This window comes from Corapipo altera, unplaced genomic scaffold (genome assembly GCF_003945725.1).
Source record: "Corapipo altera isolate COAL_440 unplaced genomic scaffold, ASM394572v1 236, whole genome shotgun sequence".
NCBI classification, from domain to species: domain Eukaryota; kingdom Metazoa; phylum Chordata; class Aves; order Passeriformes; family Pipridae; genus Corapipo; species Corapipo altera.
In genome coordinates this window covers 409-22,165 of record NW_020885300.1, presented here as the reverse complement: position 1 = coordinate 22,165, position 21,757 = coordinate 409, and the positions used below count along the sequence as shown (strand labels likewise).

General features: G+C 51.6%; 1 protein-coding gene across 1 annotated transcript; it reads right to left on the bottom strand.

Annotated features, from left to right (window-relative positions):
• Positions 1 to 508: 508 nt before the first annotated feature.
• On the bottom strand, positions 509 to 19,905 carry LOC113940361 (hydrocephalus-inducing protein-like; the record flags this gene model as incomplete). Its single annotated transcript, XM_027631494.1, has 17 exons — positions 509 to 607; positions 1,097 to 1,571; positions 2,222 to 2,535; positions 3,035 to 3,178; positions 4,637 to 4,780; positions 5,401 to 5,635; positions 6,348 to 6,580; positions 8,414 to 8,566; positions 9,443 to 9,607; positions 10,105 to 10,240; positions 11,516 to 11,616; positions 12,443 to 12,684; positions 14,556 to 14,623; positions 15,813 to 16,036; positions 16,520 to 16,638; positions 18,602 to 18,701; positions 19,740 to 19,905. Coding segments are annotated over 17 exons (3,118 nt in total), but the record flags the coding sequence as incomplete, so codon positions are not given.
• Positions 19,906 to 21,757: the final 1,852 nt, after the last annotated feature.

The window sequence follows — 21,757 nt, the reverse complement described above, 5'->3', positions numbered from 1 at the left end:
GGAGCAAAGTACAACCGTAGCTGGAGGGGCCTACTCCTCAAACACCAGCCAGAAGCATCCTAATCTCATCCTGCCTCCATGCCACTGACCAGTGGAGGGAGCATGGTGAAAATCTTCTGCCATACTCACTGCTCAATGCATTAATTAATACCAGACATTAAAGTAAACTGGGATGTCTCCTGGCAGCAAGACATTCTCTCTGCTGCAGAACTTGCCTTTAAAACCAGTTTTTACTGCCTTCAGAAAAGCAGGAGACTTGGAGGTGAGAGCTCTTGGAGCTGAGGGAAGGACTCCAGCCCAGCTCACCTGACTCCTGAGGCTTTTCCCTCTCTCTCTGACTTACAGGCTGCTCACCAAAAGCTCCTGAAAAATATCCTGCTGAGCACCTGATGAGGTACCAGGGGAGCAATGCCCTCCATGGGTGCCACACAGGAAGTTCTGTAGCTCTGGGGGCAACAGACCTGCTTGCCACGCTGAAAACGTGCAAGTGAGAGAGATTCCCACTCACCTCCTCCGCTCTGAAGCCAGGGGGCTTTGCCTCCTCTGACTGCCCAGAATCCTCCGTCTCTGCTGAGCTCTGAGGCCCTGCAGCAGTGGATGGTGGCACCTGGAAGACAAGCCACTTTCCATTCCAGGACACAGCCACCTTGCCAAGTCTCACTCTATAAAAGCCAGCTCTGGGGCCGTCACTGCAATGCCGGCTCGTGGGTGAAGGCACAGACCCGAAAACGGGTGGTCTAGCTGGGTTGGGAAGGACATACATGGAGATCAGGATTTGGCACGGCTTGCTACAGGAGGGAAACTGGAAGCCTTCTCATCATGATGCAGAAAAGCCTCATTTTACATTGTAAGGAAAATAAGCCAAAAAAATCCCCAACTCAGCATAGGTCTGTAGGATCTGAGTGGGCTTCTCCAAGGAAAAGTATCCTATTTCTCCCTCCCCAGACGCCCCATGTCCAGCCACTGGCCCTGCTGCCCAGCCCACTCTCAGGGCACAGAACAGCAGGGCAGCAAAAGGGGAGGTCGGCACGAGCACGGCTTTTTGGTGGCAAGCTGGGGGAGGCAACACAAGTGGCAGGTGCACAAGAAAACCCACCTTTGCTTCCGGGGAGTCTTCTGAATGAGATGACTTCTGGGAAGAGTCCTGCTTTGTTTCCGGGGACTTCTCTGGTGATGACTGTTCAGGAGAATCGTCCTCTGTGTCCAGGGAGTCCTCTGAATCTGATGACTCTTCAGAAGAATCCTGGTCTGTTTCCACGCAGTTCTCTGACTCTGATGACTGTAGGGAAGATTCTTGCTCTGTTTCCAAGGAGTCCTCTGAATCTGATGACTCTTCAGAAGAATCCTCTTCTGTTTCCACGCAGTTCTTTGATGTCTTTTGGGAAGAACCCTCTTCTGTTTCCTGGCAGTGTGCTGACTGTTGGGAAGACTTCTGCGCTGCTTCCGGGGCTTCGGCTGGCTTCTGCACACTGCCAGGCCTGAAGTACCTCCTTGAATACCACCCACACTCATCACAGCCAAACGTGAACATTTGTGGTTGGCGTTTGGAGGTAGGTGGGGAAGGTATGAACCTGGAAAATAACGTAACTATGATCACGGACCTGCAGTGGGAGAGAGGGACACCCGCACGAGCAATTCCTCGTCAGGATGCAGCCCCTGGGTGGGTGCAGGTGAAGTGAGCTCAGAAAGGGGGTGTCTCAGAAAAGGAGAAGGAAGGGGAAGGTAACAAGATGTTCAGCATCAGCTCAGGTGCTAACTAGCTCTTTCTGTGGTGTGAATTGGGACTTTCTGGGCATCCTCCAGCACTTCCAGCCCAAGGCTGGGAATGCAGAGAAGGCAGCAAGGAGCAGAGAGCAGTTTCTCTGCTTGCAGAGAGGACCCATCCTATAGCAGAGGGGCCAAAGGGCTGGGAAAGTGCCTCCACCAGCACTGTGGAGCTGGGACTAGGAGCCCTTCACCAAGGTCGTCACTGCCTCAGGCCACAGAAGGCTGAGAAAGCAGATTTCCCCACCAGCTTTCCTTCCTAGAGGAAACCAGTAGGGGGGCTACAGCAGCACCAAACTCGTGGAAAACACCTATCCCTTGAGCATCCAGCCTGACCACAGCTGGTTGGTGTTATTTCCACAAGGGAAAGTCAAAAGGAAAACAGCTTTGGTCTTTGCAAAGTACAAACAGGACATCTGGAAAAAGAGCTTCCAGGAGAGTGCAAAGGTGCACATACCGTGTTGGGTACTTCCTGCTGTCCACCTGGAGTGACCAGTGGTACTGGGCAGGAATGGGGCTGTAGTTGGTCATCTCCACGTAATGGACTTGCTCTTTGCCACTCATGATGCAACCAAAGTCCAGTGCTTTGGTCGGGATACGGAGATTCGGGAAGTAGACGTCTCCCCGAACGGTGATCTCTTCCTCATAAGGATGTTCCACAAGCCGGATCTTCATAGTCTTCTGTGCTACCCAGCTGATCGGATCCTTTTCATAGGCTGGGTTAAAGCCGATGGAGAGATGAAGTTCCTGCCCTGCCTCCATCTTCACAGGCTGCAAGGAGACAAGGAGTGTCAGTCACCCACACGATGAAGTCCCAAGGTCTGACAGCACGAAACCGTAAACACTCAAAGTGTGACCCCAGCACAGGCTTCCCAGTCCACCCTTCAGTTCTTTACAGGGGAGGCTCTGACTGCAAGCACCACACTCCGGTGGGGGATTCTCAGGCTCCTGTTTCTGTGCTCAGCAGCAATACAAGAGGATGGCTGCTGGAGAGCTGGGGTGCTCTCCAGGAGACACCTCTGCTGCATGGCTTGCCCACACCTGGCTGCCTGCTCCCTTCTCCTTGTATCTTAGAGCCAGGAGGGATCTTTCCAATTCAGATGAGTTCTTGCTTCCTTCAGCAGCTCTGCTGACTCAGTTCACAGTTCAGGCCAGTCCACTGCCGACTCTATGGAATAAACTTCTCGACTCGAGGACCTCCCAACAGACGGGCACCACCACAGCCTTCCCTCTTCAAAGCCCACTGGCAGGAGGGTCCTTGGCTGCTCACCTGGGCCCCTGCAGGGAGGGGCTGCTGGTTTGCATCACAGATTAGGAATGGCTTCTCCAAGTCCAGCAAAAGGTGGAATGGCAGGCAGCAGGTGTTTTTTAAAGACAGAGGCTTGTACTGAAGAGTCAGGACATCATCAGGGTACTACAGAAACAGGAGACAAGGAAAAACAACCTCAAGGAGCCACAGACCTCCTTCCCCTTCCAATGCATTTCACATTTTTCAACCTCGGAAGTGCATACATCTCTATTTACTCTTTTTATTTGTTTCTAAACCTTCCAGGACATTTTTCTCTATAGCTGATTCTTTGCATGTTTGGAAACCACAGTCTCCCTTGGGAGACAAGGAAACACTCCCATGTACAGAGGACGGAATAGACCCCTGAGAGGAGGCAGCTGCTTGAACAAAATTGAAGGCAGAAAATGACCCCAGAACATTTGTCTCCAATTTTGTCTCCTCTCTTGGGCACAACAGCACAAGATGATCTTCCCTCACATATAGTCATTTCTCACAGCCTTATTGGCTCCAGCAGCCTCCTAGAAGCAGTGATGCCAGTCAGAAGAGAAAAGCAAGCAGGATTTGGCCCGTGGGGGAGATCCTGCAGAAGCCCAAGGTCAACTTTGAACATTCCATGAACATGTGGCCAGCCAGAAACCTCAACAGTCCCTCTGCAGTGTGTGTCCTGCTGCCTCTGCTACAGCCACATGCTGTCTATAACCTCCAAGCTATGATCAGCCTAAGCTCCTTCTTCTTGTTTGTGCATTGTGGTGGGCTTCTTGCATGGGGCAGAGAAACCAGAGAGAGTTTGGGAAACTAGTTCTGGATGTATTGATATCAAACAGCTGCAGTGCCAGAGTACTCCATAAATCAGTGTGGCATCAAGCAGAGCACAGGCAGGCATCAGGGAGAGCTGAAAAGCTTCTCATTACATCTGAACTGCCCGTTCCCAGGATTCAGTGCTTCTATGGAAGCCTGGGAACCTGAGGAGAGACCCAAAACCAAAGAAACTAAATAATGCAATATCTTTTCCAGACCCCTTGTGGGAATGATGATGCAGAAGTTGGGATCCAGAGACTAAAGGGCACCTGCTTTGCCTCGGTGGCATCATCACTGCAGCTGCAGGACGTGTGGAGGTCCTTTGAAGCAGGTGAGGCTTGGGGAAATGCACAGAGCTGTACCATAGAGCTATACCATAGAGCATCCATACCAACAGCAGAGAAGGCAAAGACACACAGCAGATGACAGGTTTTTCCTCATCAGCGTGAGGAATTCACAGGAATCTCTGGTTTTCCCAGCTTCCCTAGAGCACTGGTGTTCAGACATCACCATGTGTTGGAGGATCCTCAAAAACCTCCCTTGACAGTGAGAACAGAAACTGGCATTTCTCTCCAGGTGGCCACGGTCCCCCTCAGCAGTGCAGCTGTAGCCACAATTCTACTTTGAGGAAGTTAAAAACCAGTCTTATCTCTAAAAACATCCTCACTTTACAAAGTGCCTCAGGAAGGGTAAAGAGGGCTGTTAACACAAGCACACACCCCCCCCCCCACGAGCTCTCTTGCTGAACCATGCTGTTAAATGCCAGGATGCAATCCAGAGACTTACCTTCTCCACACGGAAAGTGATTGCTCTGGATGATATTTGCACAGTGGGAGAAATGAACTTGCAGGTGACTTTTGTCTTGATTATCTGTTTCTTTGTTATCTCTGGCTCCACGATTGCCTCACACACCAGTTTCTCCTCCACCTCCTGCATGCAAGAGTCACTTGTCACCAGTGCTGCTGGCAGGGTGTCCAGCAAACTCCCTGCGTTGGCTCCTCACCCCCCACGGGCCACAAAGTAACAGACACTGCCCCCTTTTCTTCCTGTGCTGCAGCCTATTTCTTCTGTGCTCCAATGGCCCGAACACTGCACCCCAATAGCCACAAAAGGCACTCGTGAGACACTCCCTCCCTTCACAGGGCTTCTCTTTCACTCCCTGCTTACCCCAGAGAAACTACTTGGCACTTGTTTAATTTACTTTCTGCTTGGGCTCCTACTTTTAAGTGTAACCTATTTTCTCTGCCCTTCCTTTCTGCCTCAGCAGGCGACACTGGTAACCTCCTGTTTGCCCCCAAGGAGCAATACTTCCTTCAGCCCGTATTTTGGGATCAGCATTGGGGTTTGGTAGCTATGGAATCACAAAAAAGCCTTAGCAACTGATGGTGGCCAGCAAGGAAAGCCACTGGTGCTGCCATGGAAACCTGTAGCCGTAAACACTGTCTTGAAGGCCCTTGCTCATTTTCCCAGGCAAATGTCAAGGAGCTCCAGGAGAAGCCCCAGTGGAGGGGACCAGATGGGGAAGGCTCAGCCCTTGGCAGGGACCTCACCTGGACAATGCTGGAGAAACCTTCAACCACCAGCTCCATAGTCTCGCCTGGCTGCAGATTCATACTCCGTGGCCGCAGCTTAAATACAGGGGAACCATTTTGGCCCTTGGTGACACTGAGGGCAGGGAGAGGATGACGCTGTCGAAAGGTGCTGAAACCTTCTGTGCTCCAGAACAGCCGCTGGAACTGCCGCCCCTTGTTTGTTACTCTGAATCGCAAAATGCAGGGAAGGAGGCTGGAGGAGAAGCAGAGATGGAAAAGGTCACGGGAGCTGCTATTTCCCTGCAGTCAAGTGCTCTTAGTGAGCAATCTGAGGTGTTAATAGCTTGGAGACCGTCCTCATTTCCCGCTCTTAATGTGGACCAGAAATAATGTTTGGTGCCCTTCTGATGTTGTTATTGCAAAGAGGAATAGGTTTATACTGGTAATGTAGCATTTCCACATCTTCCCTCACCACAAGGGACTTCCTTCATCACCATGAGCTTTTTCCCCTCACCATCCTGGGCTTCCCTTAATGGATCCAGACTGAAACCATCACTTTGAGAACACTTCATCACCAAGAAGGTCACAAGAAGAGGATCAATGGGATGCCATTGGAATCCATGGAGCAGTGATATTTTCTCTACTTAATTTGTCTCTTTGTCATTCTTTCTCTCCCCCTTTCTCTCTTTTTCCAATTTCTTTCTGTCTCTCTCTACCTCACATTTACTGTTAAATAAAAATCCATACTACTGACTTTGGCATACAGTCTCGTTTGCCCCTTAATTTGGGCAGAGGCGTCTCTCTAATAATTTAAGGAACCTGAGCATAACAACATGTTTCTAAAGGAATCTCTGGCTTCAGGGAAAGAGAGCCAGGAGCACCGAAGAAGATATAGCCTGAAAGTCTACAGCATAACTGCTCCTTGCTGAGCCAAGAGGAGAGGAAGAAGTTAAGAGATCTCTTACTTGAACTGGGGTTCCAAACTCAGCTCCGGCGCAAACGGTTTGTCAATGGTAATTGTGGTGCCGATGCCCACAGCCTGGATGGGGATGACACTGGTGAGGCTGTTCTCAATGAACAGCTTCATGCTATCCTCAAATCTCCCTGTGTCATCCAGGTTTGCTGTGACAACAACAGGAATCTCAGCCTTGGCAGGGACCACTCCTTCCCTGGGTTCAATCCTCAAGCATCTGTCACCCTGTAAGACAAGCCAAACATGCATTTAGGGTGGAAACCATGGACCCTGGTGACTTGTGGGGTGTGAGAAAAGGAACGACTACAGAGAGGAGGATAAAAATCATAAAGGCTTCGTTTCCCTAAATCTAAGCTACTGTGTCTGGGCAAGAGCAGAGCTTATACAACCTGTATTTTACCCTCCTTTAACCCATTTTAACAGACTTTTCAGTTTTGCCCAACCCAAGGGATGCTCCTCCTCAGGAGAAGGTTATTCCCTCTCCAGTCTTTTCCTGGAGTATGTGCCACTACTTTCTCTCTCCTGGTTTGCCCACAACAGAGCTGGGTTTTCACAAAGGCTCAAGGCTGCAGAAAGCCACGACTGCTCCAATCCCACCACAGCAGCTACACAGCTGGAGGATACTGCTGAGAGCCTGAAGACTAACTCTGCAAAACCACTTGAGCAAAAGCCCAGCACCAAAGTCCTCACCCCTGAAGGACCAAAGCCCTGGCTTCCCACTGATCATCAGCTGCCAAGAGGTGCCCCAGAGCCCTCTGCTTTGGAAAAGTCAGCTCTAAATGCTTACAGCAGGGCAGGAAAACAGTCAGGAGAAAGAAGACTGCCCTGTGGGCGTGGCCCAGCCTTCCCAAAGGCTTTGGTCGTCTGTTTTCTCATGGATTTCCCTCTATGGATGGGGTAAGAAAGCTGCAAGCTGCCCTGGGCAGGGAGGCAAGGCCTTCCACTGGGACAGCTGTACAGACACAGCTCGGCACGTCCCGGCCTGGGATGAGCATGCAAAAACTATCATTTACACGCCAGCACCACCCATCCAAGGTGGCTTGCTCTCTGCAGGGGTGGAGAGCAGAACTTCATTGTGGAGTTGAAGAAAGTTGCACCCGAAATCCCTCACTTGGAGGTTCCATTTCCTCCTCAGACACCTAGGAAAGCAGCAAGTGGAAAACTCGCTCTTGTCCTCCTTGGTCCAGGAGGCTGAGCCCAGACTCTCCCCCACTCCCTGATGCTTTATCCACAGACACAACCATGCCCACCGTGTTGGGACTGGCTTCAATCAGCTCCAGCAGTCCAGCCCACTCAGCATGGTGGAGAACAAGCCCCTCTTCCCAAGCCTGTTTTCCAAGCCCCTCACAGACACCCCTGCAGCAGGGAGCACATCCCAGCCAGCCCAGCCCTGCTGGCTGCACCAGCTCTGCTGCACCAGCTCAGTTCCCCTGCCAGGGGAGCAGCCCCAGCTCCTTCTGCCCTGGGCAGCCTCCACGAATTAAAGAGCCTTTCTCTGCAGCTGCTCTCCACATACTCTGGAACGCTACAGAGGCCACAGGCTCCAGGGGTGCACAACCCCCGCCAGTGGATTTGTGTGCAACAGCCCGGCTGCTCTGAGCCCCAGGAGGGGGAAACTCCTCTCCCCACCCGAAGCTTGAGGACAGACCTCACACCCTGGTCTCTACCATTAACGGCACTTTGGCACAAAGCAAATGTAGATGGTATGAGGAAACCATGGGGAAATCCTCGGCCTCTCAGGAGCAAAGGGCCACAGGCTCCTCTTCATCTCGGAGCTCCAAAAAATGTGACTTGCACCGTTAAATACCTTCCATAAAATAAAGGGAGAACTTGTAACCACAATCCAGACTCACTTCTGGTCCTACAACTCTGCAAACCGCTTCACTGAAAGCTGTCCCAGCTAAAACCACCTGCAGAGCCAGGCTCCACTTGCCTCGGATGGAATCTCTTGCCTCCTCTCTGCCACAGGGCGATATAGAAACCTTACATATAAAATCCAAGTCCTGGGCTGCTGCTGACCAGGGAGTTTCACTGGAAAACAGCCCCACAGACACTTACGATCTCTACTCTGAAGGCTGCAGGGATGAGACCCTGATTGCACAGCTGGAGAGTTTGGGAAGTGTCCTGTATCGCTTGGATCTGTCCGAAGTTTATCTTATTCACACTTGCATAGACAAGGGGCGTCTCTCCAGTGCCCATTAAATGCATTTGCTGTTCCAGGGAGAAGGTAAGAGAGATTTAAAAAAAACAAACCCACACAACAGGGAAGTTAAGAAAGCTTAAACAGCTCAATCGCACTCAAGTCATTTCTCTAGGGACAGATATGACACTCCAGCTAAAATGCTGGCCTTTCAGGCAAAAATTTGACATATTCCCCTCCAACTTAAAAAAAGATTAAAGTCCGGGAAACTTTCAAACTGTAAACTGTTGGCCCAAAGGTAAAAGCTTTGCAAGAAATCTGTAGTTAAAAACAGTCTGACAGTTAAACAACTGGTTCTTTTGGCGGGGAGAAACCCTGCTCTTTAAGGGAAGCAGCCTGATAGTTACGAGCAAGTGTTTTGTTAAAAGTCAGGCTCCCCTGCACAGCCTGCACTGCCCGGCCTTCCTGTTGACTGGTTTACGTGCACAACAACAATGGCCCGGCTTGAGATGTTTGGTGCCATCCAGAGGATTTGGCATCATCATTTCCATTGGCTTGAATATAAGTTTAATTCCCTGCAACCACTTTTCAAACATCAGCCTTCCTTTCTGACACAGAAAGCTGAAGGTTCCCAGAAATCCTCCTTTTGTGTTCAGAGAGATGACATTTTAAAAGAGATGTTTCCACAGTTACCAGCATTTTCAATGGAAGATTAATTAAATAAAATGATCCTCCATTTCAGCTTAGATTAACTATATGCTGAGATTACTCCCTAGGAGGACTTCACTCTTCCTCTTTTCCAGCATAAACTGCTTCTGCCACCAATGCCTTCTGTCCTTGTCCACACCAGCTATATACAAGTCCCTGCTTTCCCTGGAAGAATCCCTCTACACTTAATCCCCCCCAGGATGAGCTGCACAAAGGCACACGTCTCCCCTCACACTCACCAGTGGGGATCTCTCCTTCCCGAACACGGCGATATCCACCAGGATGGAATGAGCACCCACCGCCTGGACTTCAGCTGTAATTGGGATCTCCACCGTGTTGTGACCCTGGATAATCCCACATGGCTTGGGGCTGGAGTACCACAGAGTAGCGGCCTCTTGGTGTCTCTAGAGGGACAGAATCAAGTGCAACTTCAGAGGGACCTTTGAGGAAACTTTGAACTCCTTAACATCTACCACAATGGCAACTCATGCACGTTTTTAAAAATCCCCAGGAAAAAGATGAAAGGCACAAAAAAAGATGCAAGAATTGTTGGGGCTCAGCATCCTCAGAGAATCCAACAGCTGCTGCATCCACAGACACCCACTCCTGTGCTGGCAGCCTCCTTGCAGCAGCTTTTCACAACCTTCTAAGATCTCTCACAAGAAAACACCCCAAACACTAGAATATAAACTGCTTCCTGAAGAGGTTCAAATGCTTCCTGAAGTTGATATTCAGGTAGGTTCCAATTTAACCGCTTCCTAAAGTTTACATTCAGGTAGAATCCTGTTCTCAGCGCATCTTTAAGTCTGAACAGAAGCCAGCAAGGTCTTATCCAAACCCCATTTGTCCCTAATAAACCCTCAATAGTATTTGAGAGGAGGAGGTGGATGAGATGCCAAACCTGAGGGAGAACTCTGTAGCATCCTGGAAGGGGGCTCGGGTTCACAAGGGTGATCCTCTTCTGGCAAGGGACCTTTGCAGAGCACGGTCCGCAGTCGAGGGTGGAGGAGAGCAAACGCAGCTCAGGAACGACACATCTGGGCAAAGAGATGACCCCGAGGGAATGAGAGAGACTGAGAGAATGGAGAGCGTTCACCCCGCAGAGCACGGAATGGAGCATAAGACATTTGTCACTGTCCAACAGACATTTAATACCCCTACAGAGATAAATCACCTTTCATGTCTTTCCACTCAAACACGTCTTGTCAAGGAGGGGCAAACCCTGAGACTCAGCACTGCAGAGGCTGCCAAGTGCCCGGGAAGAGCACGGGCCTTGTCCCACAGCTGCATCAGCCCCTCCTTTGCCCAAGGAGGCTTGCAAGGACTCCCCCAACAGGCCCAGCGAGCCGTGAGCTCTGGGGGAGCCTTCCCATTGAGGGTCAGGGCTCACCAAGGCTCAAGGAACACAAGACTCCAGTGTCTAAGGAAAAACAACTCCCTTCTCTCCCAGGGTGCTGTTGCCCTGCCAGAAAACTCAGCTGTTTGCCCAGTGTTGAGGGCACGAGCCACCACCTGCCCTAGGGAGTGGGTGATCATCCTCCCAGTTCCTACAGCTCCCTTGCTGCTGCACCCCACGGGTCCCAGGTCTGTCCCCACTGGCACTTGCTTTACAAAACTGCAGCCCAGGCACTGACTGGACGGCTCTGCCTGGGAGAGGGAACGGCACCAGGGAACTGAATCCCTCTTGTCATTCAACTGACACCCAGGGCAGCACCACAGGAGGGAGTTTGGCTGCAGCAACAGAAACGTCTGTGTTAAGTCTGAGAACGTTAATGCTCAAAAGAGCCAGAGGAAAGCAGGGAAACCTGAGCCCACCTGCCAGATCCAGGACTACTTTCCCCTCGTAAAGATCTTGCCTTTCTTTTGCCCTCCCCATTCCTGCTGGGAGCCCCTTTCCCATTGCCATGTGCCCTCATTAACTCAGCCAGACCCCCGCTCTCAGCAGGCTGCTCACTGTGTCCCAAACCAATGCTGCAGTGTGGTTGGAACTCAGCACAAGCCCACCTCTTGCAGGAAGAAGGACAGGAGGACCTGGGGAATTTTTACACCTCAAGCAGCAAAAGCCAGGCCAATAAATAATGTCATTCCTGTTCCCCAGAGAAAAAGGCCCAGGGCCATGCCTGGCTGTGAGCAGGGGTGCTTCTCACCACAGGCTGCTTTCCAAGCACTGCTGTTCTCCTACCTAGCTGAGCAGAACCAGCTTCTTAAGCAAGCCTTCTCCTGGAGCTGCAGCCAGCAAACCCCGAGCAAGGCACTGTGCTGGTGGTGGGTGCACAGGGAAGGACGAGTAGCTGCAAGGAGAGCACTGGTACCTGGCTTTGAGGCGCAGAGCCAACACCTCCTTGCCAAAACCATCCACGTCCACCACCATATCACAGTCGTACTGTCCCACGTCATTGGAACACAGCGTGACCTGGTGGAAGAGAAGAGCAGCAAATACTTCCCTTCTCCCAGAAGCTCATTACCCATGTGTGGTCTCCTCCAGTTCCTGTTTTGCAGTAAGGCAAGGGAGGATTTTGCCTTAATTCTTCTGCTGGCCCATGCGTAGAGCACAGTCTCTGGGAGTAACACAAGCCTTCTGGCAATGTTGAATTTCTTAAACACACCTTGCAGCTGTCAGGGCATAGGTGGCTAAATTAAAGCATTATTCATAATCACGTATAATGAGACTAAAGCTCTACTCACCACTGTCTTCAAATTAGGGGCCCATTTTTCATTTGACTACAATCACATAAATGCAAAGCAAATGTGTTGACTTGGACAGAACGAGTTCAGCTTTTCAGCAGGAAGCTGAGGGCAAAGTGTGTTCCTGCAGATGCTGGGCAGTTCATGGCTGCCGAGTTTTTTCTTTCCTCACTGGGGATCCCTGCAGTGACCACAACTCATTCTGCTCCCCGGGAGAGGAGAAATGAGACCAGGAAGAAAAGCAAACTACTTTATACAGTGGCATCTCTCTAACAGCCACCTTCTGTCCTCATCCTTCCTCTGCCTGTTCTCAGTCAAAGAAGTCACGCTCAAAAACAACACATGAATGGCTTCTGTTGACCATGTGATCTCAGCTTATGATTTTGGAGACTAAATGGTGCTCCTTCCGGAACATTCCAAGTAACCCAGCTCCCACACCAGTGCAGATCCCTCCCTTGCACACACTGAGAACCGGCAGCACTAAAGCCCTCCCACAGCCCAGTGAGGTTTCAGCCCCACCTACTGACCCATGTGTGGCCAGACTCCTCCCATACCTTGATCTCCTGGAATCCCTGGGCAGGGATGGTCCCTGTGCTGGGTGTTATGGTGAACTCCCTTGGCTTCTCCTGACATGGAGCCAGTGTGCCTTTTTCCCAGGAGGGATGAGTGTTGTATTTCACTTGGTCAAAGCTGGAAAGGCTGGGCTGTCCCTGGCCGTCCTCAGGGATGCGAAGATGGAAGGTGATGGGCACCACAGAGGTGTTGATCAGGTGGCACGACAAGGTCTGAGGAAAGCCTAGGAAATGACACAAATGGCTGAGTAGGCACCAAGCATCTCGTGATTTCTGGTGTGAATGTCCTGGTAGGATGAAACTGCGCTTGGAGTTTAGCTCCTTGTTATCTGAATGACAGCTCATTGAGCAGCTCAGCTGGCAATGAATCGTAACTTGGACACTGGTCTCAGGTTGCTGCCTTGGAAATGCCCACTCTTAGCCCTGCTGAACACCACAAGTTTCTCCCTCTGTAACTGCCCCAAACCAGCACCATCAATTATTTCTGCACACTGATGAGTGTGCATCCAGATCGACCATTTACCCTGAAAACTCAATCCATAAAATTCCCTGTTAACGCTGCCAACACTCCCACCATTTTCAAGATATCAAAGCACTGAGTTGTCATTGGGGAGAAGCTACAGCAAAAGAAAGGGAGGATGGAACATGATGCAAAGCACCCCAATGCAGTTTCTTTAGGCAGGATCCTTAAGGTATCTCCTGGCTTGGGGCAACCACGTACAACTCACAGCCCACTTCACTAGAGGCAAACCTGAGGCTTGCTCTGAGATCAGTGATTAGAAACCATGTCTGTCTTATCCGACAAATGGGGACATCACAGCCACACTGCACACTGGCTGTGATTGCTGCCCACAAGAGCTGACACCACCTTAGCTCTGAGACTTGCTTCCCGTAACAGAAAGCCAGGGATACAGCCACGCCTGGTGGGGGTGTCCTGCAGAGCCAGGACACCAGCCCACAGCCTGCTCTGCAGTGGACAGGTGGCTTGGCTGGCCAGCTCCGTGGGGTGGAGACATCTCCCAGGGCCTGCTTACCAAGCGTCACTTGAACCCAGATGGGGAGGAAAGCCAACTGCAGGCACAGCAGGGAGCTTCTCCGTGCCCATCAACAGGGACACTGCCCAGCTCCAGCAGTGGCTCCAGCAGGGAGGCAGGAGGGGCACAAAAAGGACAAACACAGGTGTCCCAGTCCGGAATGAGACCAAGGTCACCAGATGCAGACAACAGCCAGCAGCACAGTTAAAAGAAGCAAAGATACAACAGCTGCCTTCAGCTGAGGAGGTCTTAGGAATGAAATCAGAGTAAACAGTTCTGTTAGAGGATGAATCTCCTTGAACAGAACAATATTTGTGCCTGCTGCCTTTTGTGTTGTTTCATTTATTCAAAAGGAAACTAAGAAGGGGCTCAGCAGTGATGGAGGGGAGGAAGCAGCTCAGGAAAGGTAATGAGTTTGTTCTTAAAAAATCCATCCTGGGTGCAGAATGATAACGGCCCTTCAGTCAATCCATGACTGATTTCACATTTAAACTGTAGATCATCTCAGTACAAAGCCTTTTGTGAGCCTGAGATGGAGAACTAGAACCAGCATTTCAATGGCAACGCTCTGGATGTTCAGCCAAAAGCTCTGTCAGCAGAGCTGGGCTTCTCCTGGGGAAGAAGAAGAAGAAGCCCACGGCTCTGAGGACACAGGTGCCTGAGGCAGAGCTATGGCTGGGGCATCTGACCTGCTCAGGGATAACGAGGTGCCCTCACACCACTAATTAACATCCCACACTAAAGGTACATGGCTTAAGCTCCCTTCTCCTGCAGTCCCATCCCCTGGGCCCTCCTGGGACGAGGACTTTTACGGTCGTTCTGCTGGCAAGGACTGGGAGATTGGAGCAGAAGAGACTACGAGGGACACCAGAAAATACTGACTTTCTATTCCTTTGGTCCTTTCGGATCTCACGATGGCAAAATGCCATCAGCAGCCCTGGAGCTAACACCCTGCAGGCTGCCATGGAAGAGCACGAGTGACAGATGCTCTTCTGTTCAAGTGCTCCATTTTGGCAAGGCACAGATCCCTCCTGCTGCGTCCAGGCCCAGGGAACACTCACCAAAGGAGACGTCATTGAAGTCAAGGCCACCTGTGCTGAAATGCAGGCTCAGTCCGGTGACGTGGCCCCTGCGAGGACGAGGACAGAGGAGGCAACGGCTTGGTTAAAGGGAACTGCAAAGCCTTTGGCCGTCCTTCCGGCTCAGGTGGGTCAAAGCTGGTGTCAGAGCCCCGTGGGTGTCGAACCAGCCCCGCACCCTGTGCTCAGCACGGCGTCCGTGGGCACAGGAGGCAGCCAACAGCTGCTGATGGGGCTCAGGGCACCACGGCAGGCAGGGCATGCCCCCGAGGTTCTGCTGGCCCCATGGAGGACCCTGTACACACACCCAGAGATGGCTCTGTGCCCTTGCCTTAGGAGAAAGACCGACTCACTACTTTTCTCTTGCAAAGTAATAACCTTTTTGTTATGTTTTATCCATTTCCCTTATATTATTAGTAGAATGGACTGCAGATTCCTTTTGTTTCTTTACTACCTCGATTCAGTGCCTCCCAACAGCGGCCCAGACACAGCCACCTCCAAAGCTCCAGAGCTCCCAGCAACAGCTTTCCTGCCTCCACCACATTACCCCACCAGCCTGTGGTTCAGACTAGCTGGGACAAGCCCTCGTGCTGCTGTGGTGCTGAGAAGGGAGCTTTGCCTCTCCTGTCATCACCCCTTCTCCCCTTGGCTGGGCGAGGATTATCTTTTGCAATGGCACCAGCCCATGGGAGGATGCCCAAGTCCTTGTGACAGTCCCTGCTGCTGCAGAGCTCCCCATCTCCCACCCCAGTCCCTTCCTGCTGTGGAAAGGAGGGCCCAGAGCACTCCCTGCACAGGACTCAGGAGCACAGCCTGTGCCTGTGCACGGGCACGAGGGATGATGTGAGGCTGCTGCTGCCCCTTTGGCACGGATCATTAACAGAGGATTTTAGAACCACTGCTTCTGGCTGCAGAGTCACCCAGGCTGGCCCATCTCCAAAGCCCTGGGTGTTCATAGGGGACATCCCAGACCAGCAACTGCCCAGAGCTGATGCCTTCCCACTGCCTGGCATGGCCAAAACAGAAGGAAGTCCCTGCAGGAAGGAGTCACTCCAGCTCCTGGGTACCTGCACTGGGCAGAAGGCACCCCCACACTAAGGGGATGCCAACATCAGAGCCAAGACTAAGACCTCAAGCAACACCTTTTTTCTCTGCTCCACCACCAAATGAGGCAGGTGAGAGATGATTACTCAGAGACAGCTACAGATGTGTCCACCAAGCTCCCAGAGCCTTCCTCACCTGATAGTCAAGGTCACAGGCTTAGGGCATTCAGCCACATTGAAATGGAACTCTTCCTCGAACTCCCCCAGGGTGCTGGAACTGAAGAAGATCTGGATGGGCAGGATCCCATTGCGTGGAACGATGCCCTGCTGGGGCTGAAAGGTGAAGCAGGAGCCGTGGGCTGTGGTTGGAGGGATGAGCTTGAAGGGAGCGTTGATAGCTCCTGTGTTAACCAGGATTGCCTGCAGCAGCAAGAAAGCAAAATGGAAATACATGAGCAACCTTCCTTTCTTACAGAAGGCTGAGTTGCTTTCTAATAAATTATTAACCCCTGGAAAGGCAGAAGATGCTCTGTGCTGCTACGTGGCAGAAGCCAAAACAGTACAACAGGTGCCTTGAGTCTGAGGCTGGAACAGAAGCCTCTGAACACTTCAGCTTTTTGACCCAGTGTTGCTTTCATGTGTTGAGGGGTTGTTTTGCAGAAAGCATCCCAGCTGATCTCCAAGGGAGGTTGCCAAAAAGCACGAATTGGGGTTTCGTCAACAACAGACAACACCTTTCAGATCCTGGAAAAGGATCCAGATTCTGTGAAATTCCCCAGATTTGACTAGTATGTCAAATATTCCCTGCTCACAACTGCCCAAGTTGCCAGAAATTCCACAGGTCCACCAGGCTCCCCTCTGCCCCAGGAGCCATCAGGATCTAGCCCAGCCCCTGCTGCTCACCTCATAGCTGTAGGCTTCTCCAACCAAAACTCTCCCCATGTCCAGTTCCGCAAACTTGAAACGGAGGCAGGGCCTGAGGCCTTCCCCTGTGAGGTGCAGGGGCAGCCTGCTCTCACGGCCTGGGGAGAGATTTCCATTTCAGTAGAGTAATTCTTACTCTCTTATCCTGCTTTTTCCAGGCTGCCTCAATGCTAGTCCCGGACTCCGAGATGGGTGAGACCAGCTCCTGATGCTCCGGGGGAAGAGATGGACCCTTCTCTTCCCTCAGGAGATATGCCTTGGGGCTGGCTTCCAATTTCTAACCCACCCCTTGGGTTTGTTTCCCATTTAGCCACCAGTTTGCACCCTGAAAAAGCAATACTGAGTTTAAAACATGATTTCCGTAGTGAAAGGAGTAATGTTCCGTAGGACAAGGAGTAATGGGGACAAATTGAAAGAGGGGAAATTTAGGTTAGATAAACAAAAGAAATTTTTCCCTGTGGGGGTGGTGAGACCCTGGCACAGGTTGCCCAGGGAAGTTGTGGCTGCCCCATCCCTTGCAGTGTTCAAGGCCAGGTTGGACGGGGCTTGGAGCAACCTGGGCTAGTGGAAGGTGTCTCTGCCCATGGCAGGGGGGTTTGGGACTAGATGATCTTTAAGGGCCATTCCAACCCCTTATCATTCTATGATTCTGATTTCCTTCCCACGCACTTGGAGGAGCTTTGAAATCCGTTCAGTGAAGGGACAAAGCTCGCAAAGAGTTGGGCATTGCTGCCTGGCTTCTAACTAAATTGGGGGGCAGTGGCCCTACAGCACAGGACTTTGTTGCCAAAGTCTTCAGCTTCTGCTGCTTTCTGACACTCAGCATCTTGTTCACAGAATGTCCCCGTGTTTGGTGACTGGCTTGGAACATGATTCTCATCTGACCATGTCAACAAACAGAGATGCACAGTTTCACACGATGCAGGACATCACAAGGAATGCCTTGGGAGCAACTTTTTAAATCCCTGCTTTCCTTCCACAGCTCTAACAATGGCAGTTGGTGGGCAGGAAGAGAGTTTGTTAGCATGAGCCCTGAGTAATTCCTGTAGATGGCATTTGTTGAGTTATCCCTGCACAATTACTGTCTAAATAAAAAGCTGTTTCATGACACTTGTATCCATCAGCTTGGAGCAGGAAGGAAGGCAACAGAGTAGCTGGGTTAGGGATTGCAGTGCCCTCCAGAACGGGAGCCTGGCTGCTGGAGGACCATGGGCCTCCCACCTCTTTCTCGTAGATGGGCAAACCCAGAGTATTCTGTGGATGGAAACCTGACAGCCATCTCCCACTTTAAGGTGAAAAACACTAAGCGGCATCATGCAGAGACAGAGGGGAAGGACAGGGGAACCTGAACCACACTGTGCTCTGCGAGTGTTCCCTGCCCTGTGTGGGCACAGCAAAGCCCCCACCTCTGTGAGGGGGTGACTTGGGGTGGGGGGGCAATGATAACTGCTCCCAGAAAAGGACTTGACAGCACTCCTGGAAGCTGAGCACAGCAAGCCCAGTGGCCACCACCTGGACACACCTCAGCCTGAGAGCCAGAAGGTGACAATTCCCACGCAGGGAGAGAAGGAGGTGCTGGCTAGGGGTGGTCCTTCTGCAGACAGCCTGGGCTCAGCAGGGCTCAGCCACCTCTGGTCTGCTGTTGTCTGGGCAGTGGGAGGTGATCCGGGCTCAGGGAGCACATTTCTACCTCAGCTCCTACTGCCTGATGATGGATCCATGTAATGAGGAGCCATCCTGGAGGTCAGTGTTCTAGAGGGGCTTAGTGCCCATTCCCTAAAGCTGTTCTGCTGTGTAGCTCTTTGGCCTTTGAGGAAATACTGGCAAACCCATGTCATGAAAGCTTAACCATGCACTGCTTGGATTGTTCTGGGATCAGTGTCCTGAGCCCTGGCCTTGCATGGGAGACCACCAGGAAGCCGCAGGGACAGTGCACATGAGCCAGCACTGCTCTGCTGACCGTGGACCCTTCCCAGCACTTCCATGGGAGCCCAGTGGGCTGGAAGAGTATTTGCACCTCCCCCTCACTGTGGGTGAGAGAAAGAGGAGAAGGAGCCATACCTGAGATGGAACAGTAGGCCACTTTTCTATAGTCTTGGGCTTCTCGGGGTTTAAAGAACACCTTGATCTCAGCTGAAGAGTGTGGCCCAACCTCTCCCTCCTAAAACAGAAAGAAACAGCAAACGATTTACCTTCCAATATCACATTTCTTCTTTTCAACCTGTAAGCCTTTACCTACGAGCAAGGAGTGAACAACACAAAGAGCCCGAGGAAACACTCCAAAACCAGCTCAACACACCACAGGATGCTCTTAATGCTCAGCTGATCAGCTCCCACTCTACAATATTCCTACTGCTCTGTACACAAGCGCTTGGTCACATCGTGCTGCTGTCAGCTACAGTGGTGTGAAACTGCTGTTGTGCTGACACTGGTGGCTCTTGGCCTTAGATGGGCTATAGGAGTAACCAAGAAGAGAACACGATCCCCTTCCTTGGAAAGAAAAAACTTAGTTCAACTTATTTTAAAAGAAAGCAGAGGCTGGGATTATTGTAGGGTTTACTCCAAGACGAGGAGGGATTTTGCACTGCGCAGACAGCGGGGATTCTTCATCTCACACTGTGCCAATACCCATAATCAGGGCTCTGGTTGATGGAAGGACATGGAGGTCAGCTTGCATAAACAGAAAAAGATTTTCTGTCCCTGCATGCAACAGAACTCAAAAAGTTCATTTCAAAGTCTTGTGTTCAGGCTCCCAGATGACACTGGAAGGCAGACTCAGACATGCTGTAAGTCCTGGTTCCAGGGCGGGATTGGCATTTCCATACCTTGGGCTGAATTTGGCCTGCTTTTCGCTTCAGGTCAATCTGTGAACTGACAGTGCTCCAACACCCTCTGCTAAGCCCCACACATCACGTGTAAGCTGTGCCCCTTCCTGCGGTAACTGATCCCTCTGGACACTGCAAGGACACGCACCAAGCTCCCTTGACGTCGAGCCCTTGCAGCAGAGCTCAGCTTTAGGCAGGTTCCTGCTGCCTGCCAGGAGCCCACAGGGTAGCAATGCTTTTTGCAACAAGCTCTCCAGCCTCACCAGGAACCTGATGTCTTCTCTCTGGGCACATCAAGCCAGCTGAGGTGGGGATCTGCCGAGTGAGCTCATTCAGGGAGGGGGAGGAGGAGGAGGTTCTCAGCTATCACTTACCAAGGGCTCAATGGTGAAAACATCGTCTGAGAAGAGCATGGGGTCTGCTTCAATCTTTGCTCTCTCCTTCTCCAACTTGCGGGCGTAAAGTTCAAGCTCCTCATAGCGCTTCTCTACGGAGAGCTTCGCTGTCTCCAGGGGCGACCGAGACAGATTGCGAGACAGCCTGCAGCCACAGGGAGAAACAAAGGCAGCAGGTCATTTCATAAGCCACTTATTTGCAGAGCTGAGTGTAAGTGCAGAAGCAGCAAAGCGCTCAGGGAGGAGCAGCAGCAGCTCCCCAGCAAGGGGCTGAGCCCAAGCCACGGGCTCCCAAAGGGCTCAGAGGATCACTTGTTGTTCACTCGCAGGGCAGGTGGTTTTTACTCCACGCTTACAAGCTCAGGAGAGGTTTTGAAAGCCAGCAGCCCTCAAGAGAACCTCCTGGCTCAGAGCCACTGCCAAAACTGAGGGAGAACCCCCCAGTGACCTCAACTGACTCTTCCTACCACAGAGCTGCTTGGGGGAGGCAAATAAAGGTCAGGGAGCCCCCTCATTGCCTGCAGGGCCTCCCTGGGAAGGGGAGAAGAAGCTGGCTCTCAGCTGCAGGTTACCAGCATCACTCCTGGCTTCTTCCCTTTTGGACCTGCAGGGTCTGCCCTGTGTGCCCTGTTCCCTACACTGCCTTCCACCAGAGCATCCCAGAGCACTTTGAAAGCCAGTTGATGAATTCAGGCATGGCATCTCTTCAGTGACATTAAAGGTTTTATATGCATGAAAATAGAGGCCCTGAGAGGGAGACATCTAGTCTTGAACCACCTTCTTTTTTTCCTCCTTTTGGCTTTCTCTGCAGACCTTTGGCACAGTTAGTCTCTCCATTACTTGGTAGCTGCAGCAGAAATCATTCTAGTGTTTTAAGGTCACAACCAAGAGATGAGAAAGGAACAGCTGCTTCCCAGCTGGCAGATCACTGTTCCCCCCTCAGACTCCAGTCCCCTGGCCGTGAAGAACCTGCAGGTGGCAACTGGGGGGACAAGTAGAAGGCTCCGTAGGGAGCAAATTGAGGCAGTGGAGTATAAACAGGACAGCACCCTCACCCAGCCAAATTCAAACACAGTTAGAAAGGAAGTACAGTCATGGATATTACCAGCTGCACACAGACAGAGCCTTGGGCAAACACTGTCACCGGCACCAAAATTACTGGCTATGGCTGGCTCCCTGCCCCAAAACTACTGGCTAAGGCTGGCTCCCTGCCCCAAAACTACTGGCTATGGCTGGCTCCCTGCACCAAAACTACTGGCTAAGGCTGGCTCCCTGCCCCAAAACTACTGGCTATGGCTGGCTCCCTGCACCAAAAATACTGGCTATGGCTGGCTCCCTGCCCCAAAACTACTGGCTAAGGCTGGCTCCCTGCACCAAAACTACTGGCTATGGCTGGCTCCCTGCCCCAAAACTACTGGCTAAGGCTGGCTCCCTGCCCCAAAACTACTGGCTATGGCTGGCTCCCTGCACCAAAAATACTGGCTATGGCTGGCTCCCTGCGCAGTGCATTCGGAAATGTTTCTCCAGGGCTGACCTGCAGCGTTGGGCATGAGGAGGGCTCTCAGCCACTTAGATGGCAACCCTCTGCTCAACCTCCATCAACAGACAGTGATTTCACCATGATGTGCCAGAAGGCCCTGATACTTTGCACCGCCACCTTCCACTGCCTTGTGTTATATAACAAGGGAATACCTGCCCCAGTGCAAGAAGCGGGGTCACAAATAGGACGATTGATTTAGGGGGCACTCGCCTTGGAGGACCCCCAGAGTGGACCCCTGACAACCACTGAACTAAGACCTGAGCACGTGGAATGGCAAAACTACTCCCACTCTCGCCTCTCATGCTAATGAGGGACTGTATAGAAGTAACTCACATAAATGGCCAGGAGACAGAGGAGCTAACTAAAAAAATAAACCTTTACTCTAATAAAAGGGAGAGTTCACTCAACAAACCTCAGTGAGGTCTCTCAACTCAGTGGAGGCTGCAGCTTCTTTTAT